This window comes from Montipora foliosa, chromosome 7, assembly GCF_036669935.1.
Source record: "Montipora foliosa isolate CH-2021 chromosome 7, ASM3666993v2, whole genome shotgun sequence".
Classification (NCBI taxonomy): Eukaryota; Metazoa; Cnidaria; class Anthozoa; order Scleractinia; family Acroporidae; genus Montipora; species Montipora foliosa.
In genome coordinates, this window is record NC_090875.1 from 13,387,799 (window position 1) to 13,392,798 (window position 5,000).

At 40.9% G+C, this 5,000-nt stretch overlaps 1 protein-coding gene across 1 annotated transcript in view; it reads left to right on the top strand.

Annotated features, from left to right (window-relative positions):
* The window catches only part of LOC138009930 (vesicle-fusing ATPase-like), a 197,777-nt gene extending 192,790 nt beyond the window's left edge, over positions 1–4,987 (top strand). Inside the window, exons 9-14 of the mRNA XM_068856914.1 lie at positions 541–675; positions 1,186–1,247; positions 1,757–1,808; positions 2,118–2,173; positions 4,278–4,320; positions 4,896–4,987. Of these exons, the coding sequence (XP_068713015.1) occupies positions 541–675; positions 1,186–1,247; positions 1,757–1,808; positions 2,118–2,173; positions 4,278–4,299 (327 nt within the window). The 3' untranslated portion in view covers positions 4,300–4,320; positions 4,896–4,987. The remainder of the gene's footprint in view (positions 1–540; positions 676–1,185; positions 1,248–1,756; positions 1,809–2,117; positions 2,174–4,277; positions 4,321–4,895) is intronic.
* The last annotated feature ends 13 nt before the right edge of the window (positions 4,988–5,000 follow it).

Sequence of the window (5,000 nt, forward strand, 5' to 3'; positions counted from 1 at the left end):
TATCGAAGAGAACCAATCTCCCATACATGGCCCGCTACCAATGAGATTTTGTTTCAACCTAATTTTAGTACATGTTCACGCGGCCAGTTATTTATGGAATGTATGCCGATTGGTCCATCTCGAATCACGTCATGCTTCGCACGCTTTTCACTTACGGGACTCGGCTCGGATTATGCGTTGCAAAATTGCACTTCATCTTACTTTAGGTCAAATAATCAAATCAAACACAAAGTATTTTCCTTTTGTTTTTTATTTCGTTTTGATTTCTCTCACAAATGTGATGCATATCATTAGTGCCGCTGATTTTCCCTTATTCTGCTCAAATTCAGCTGGAAAATTCCTTATTCTGCCGGCAGAATGCTCGCCTCAAAAATCTCTTATTCTGCTCGAATTCCTGCAGGCAAGATTTATCCATGCAATAGTGTCCCTAGGTGCTTCAAAATTTAAGAATAGATTGAAAATAATTAAAGAGGACAGCGCAGCCACAAAAACATGACCAATCCCTGGTGAAATTCACTAGACATTCTCTTTGTATTTAAGGGTCGCAAGTTAATCGTTATTGGAACAACAAGCTGTCGAGACGTATTGGAAACCATGGGAATTGTAGAAGCGTTCAACACCGTCATTCATGTTTCCTGCTTGTCTTCAACTGATCATCTCAAAGCAGTGTTTCAGGTCAGTAGCACTTAACATTGTTCTTTTATATATTACTGTCCTAATCCGGCTCTCGTTTATAAACTCAAAAAGAATTATTGAACAGTCCGTTAGGGTTAGGGTTTATGAAGGCTGTTCATTGACGAAAAGTGTCACGGGCAAAGAGCAAAGGGAAAAAAGGTATTTATGTACCTCAAGCAACTTCAGGAGGCAAAAAGCTGATTATTAAACCTTGACACGTTTTACAACGATGAAATGAGATGCGATTCTGTGCAGCTCCTTTTAAACTCTGCTTTGAGTGGGTTTTTGTCAACGTTAGCTCAAAGGAATTTCCTCAAGCGCTCTGAAAGCCTTTTTGAGCCGGAGTACTTTTAGCTTTTCAGTGCTACCGATAGCGAGTGATAAAGGAAGACCTCAAGTCGTTCCCCCAATTTATCTCAAACGTGCGCAAGTTGGCACAACCAAAGCCTGGCTTGAGGGAGCATTTCTATCTGGTTTGCTTTTAAGCTGTGGTATTTTTGTTTTATTCAGGATGTTAAGTTGTTTGATGCCGACGAAGTTAAAGAAATCGAGAGAAATATTGGTCAACAAAGGTACATATAGTGTCAGAGAAGATACAGTCATCATTATTTTGCGGTTTTCACCAACCCATAAAACAAACAACCCTTGTACAATCTTCATCGTCTTTATGTTATAAGGAACCCCTAAGATGAGGGGCTCTGGGAACCAGGAGGCACCTGGTGTGAGAAGGCGCGGTAGCATAGTGATTAGCGCGCCGAGCTCCCGTCCTTAGGGCCGCTGGTTCGAGACCCGGCTCTGCCATCGTGTTGTTTCCTGTAGAGAAGAATCTTAGTTCCACGCTCTGTCTCATCACTCAAGTGTTTTATTAAAAGGTTTCTTGTGACTCTCTCTTTGGGGAAGCCTTTCGATGGACCAGTGGCCCGTTAAGGGGGAAGTAACAATACTCTTCGTCGCTTCATGCTTCAGAAGCTGGGATGACCTCCGTTAATTCGTGTGATCCCCAGTGGCTCAAGTAGAACCTTGCTTTTTGACTGCATATTATTTGCTGTGTTAACTGTTAATAATGTTTTTTTTCCTCAAGGGTATTTATTGGCATAAAGAAACTACTTATGATGGCAGAAATGGCTATACAGGTACATTAAATCTACCGTAAATTAGACGAAATTCATTATACCATCTAAAGTAATTTTCACATGACAACACGGTAGCTGAAGTTGATGTTCCTGTTCCACATTGGTTTCCAAAATTAAGCCTCCAGAAACATAGTTTTATTCTTATGCAAATCTTTGTCTCGGTTGTGAATTTGTGTTTATGTGAATCAATTAACTAATGATAATGCCCTTTCCGTATCGGTTTCACTCTTTGAAAACTTTACGGTTACTTTCGATGTGTTAACTCATCGACATGTTTTTCGACTTAACATTTGTTTTTTTCTTTACCAGTCCAACAAGCGGGATCGGGTGGACAAGTTCTTGAGTCTCCTTGAAGACGAGAAATGGTAAGAGCTATGTCAATGAGCCTCTGAAAATAATACTTCATATACTGTAGGCCTTTGATGAGTTCAGTATTGTTCTTAGAAATTGGTTGCTCTTAAAAAGTTTTTCCTGCGATGTGGAAAATTCGCCAATTAATGGTCACTTTTTTCAAAAAGTGGTCACATTTTAATTTCTTTGGGCTTAATTACTGATCAAGGCTACATCCTCATCTTAGTTTAAGTTTTGGCATAGTTAATTTTCAGAGATGGTTATGAAACTCGTCAAGTCTCTTTGTTTCATGTTTTTGTCTGTATTTTTGGCGTTGACGGTGCTCAAAACGCACCTTTTTCCGAGAAGATAACCAATAAAATATTTCGATAAAATTATGCGCAACTAATTTGCGAACCCTTGCAAAGCGAAACCAAAAGATAACGCATTGTCTCGGTCAATTGAACATCGATCGAAACATTGTTCTCGCTTTTGAAGGTTTTAAGGTTTCATAACCAGTCCCTCGATTAACTACGGTTTAGGTAACACAAATAGCGAGCTTCAGTTACAATGTTGCCTAAACAAGACTAGACCAAAATACTTAAAAATCCCTGTTTCACTCTTTGTCAGGGTTACTTAACGTCCCATCGAATTTTTAAGAAGAGTTGTTAGACAGAGTCTCTTCAATTATGGTCTATATTGTTTATCTCAGAGAGTTGTGAGACGAATCCTGTGATTTTTACGGTCGTTATCTTAGGAATGTCGAACTAGTCGTACATGTAGATGAAATTAAAAGGCAGTATTTTTCTCCTCTTGGTGCTTAGCCCTAAGTTAAAAAAGGGAGAACAAGCGCTGTAATAATAGCGGTATTTCCTTTTTTTGTGCGGGTCATTGTCAATCAATCGTTGTTGTATTAGGGGGGTTCATACTAGTAACGTAAGAAGGCTTTAGTATGCCCGATGTCTACTATGAATGTCAACGAGGTTTATTTTATTTGAAGTACCTTATCGAACCTTAATATGAAACTTTAAAAACGAGGTTTCTTCAGAGAAGGCGAAGTTCGATTATCCTCCTCGAATGCGAATTTGCGCAGATCCGACTGAAACACGGCGATAACGCGTCAAGTAAGTCTCAAGTTGACTTGAGTTTCTGTTGCACTTATGGCTTACTTGGCGCCTATCAGAAGCCCATCTGGAGCGTGCAACTTCCATACAGCGTCTGTGAAACGGCGTTTTCACAAGTAGATTTATTTTTAGACTAGCTCTTCCCGCGAATTAGGTCAAAAAACAAAGGCAGTTCCGGTTCGGTGACCCTATGACGTCAGCTTAATTTCTTGTGATCGGGCTTGTCATCGGGCTCCTGTGGGAGTCTCATTAGCGGGAAATTTAATCTAAAAATAACCTTACTTGTGAAAACGCCGTTGCACGAAAATAGGTAAGTTGCACGCTCCGGCTGATGGGCTCCTGCGCCTATTCAGAAATCCAGACAGACAGGGCTCTATGAAAACTTAAGCAATACAAAGCCGGGTCCTATCGCGCCCAACCTCTCTTTTAAAAACGTCGTCGTTGAGGAATCTCTAACGACGTCGCCTGTTTTTCTACAACCGTTGGTTTCCGGCTTGCATTTCCTTGTGTCGGGCGTCTTCGTACTTACTATTAGAGATGTAAAGATCCCAGTAATTTACTCCGTATTCTCAAATTAGAATGATCGTACCACTGCCCAATTTATGCGTCAGTGTACACTGAAATCTCCAACAACAAACTGTACACTTCGAACTGCAGTTTGGGAACCGCGGCAACTCAAGCCAGCGTAGATGGCGTTTCTGTTGTTGCGGAGTGCAGCGAGAGATTTCGAGTGGGGCGAGAAAGCTGGTACGGGGGAAACGAAGAACCGTTCCTCGTTCCTTCTCTCCCCAGCCTTCTCCCGCCTTCGCCGCTCGAGATCTCTCACGTTCCGCTAAAACAGAACCGCCAGCTGCGCAGGCTACGGTAACTCTAGATCTTGATGCCTGTAGACTACGATCCATCTTAAACCTAACTACTGTGGGAGTAAATCCAGGAGGCGATCTTCTTGAATCGTTACGAAACAGCTTTTTAGTTCCATATTGTGCTTACACTTGACATTTGTTAATCTTTTCAGTCTTAGAGGTCCGCCATTGTAATAAATTCAACGAACGCAATAGGTAAGGAATATTTTGTAATAAAAATATAAATAGTTTTGCGTGTTCATAAACTCAAGTAGGTTTTAGAACGCGTCAAGTACTCTTTGCGCCCAGTGAGGTTCCTGTTAACCCTCCCATCAGAGATTATTTTGATTTCATTTATTCTCGAACAGTTTAAGTTGGCCATCAATCTTCCTGCATACAGCATACAGTTTTAAATTTCCTTTGTGTTCATGCGTTCTCTTTCCTCTTTTTTGACGGGCAGTCTTTAAGCCTTCAATAGCCCATTTCCGACTTCCTGCATGCCTCAATTTCAAAGCGAGTCCTGGTACACAAAATGAGGGCGTATTATGAAAATCAAACTCATTTTGCTTTCAATAGTTGAGCACCAAGACTCACTTCGAAACCTAGACAAACAGAAACTCGGAAATGTCTCAATCCCAGAATTGGTGTTTCGAAATAAAAAAGCTCTTCTCCCCCCCCCCCCCCCTAAAAAAACAAAAACAAAAACAAATTGGCTAAGGAACACCCTTTCCTCCTTTTATGAGTTACCCTTGCACAAGCCGTAGCTCTGATTATTTCAGTTTTGTTTCCAGGTTTGTAGAGGGAAGAACAAGCTGCCACACTTGAAGACTGTACTGTGATGGTTCCGTGCGTCAGAATTTGTTTTCATTCTATTCAGCTGTACCAGTTAGGACTAA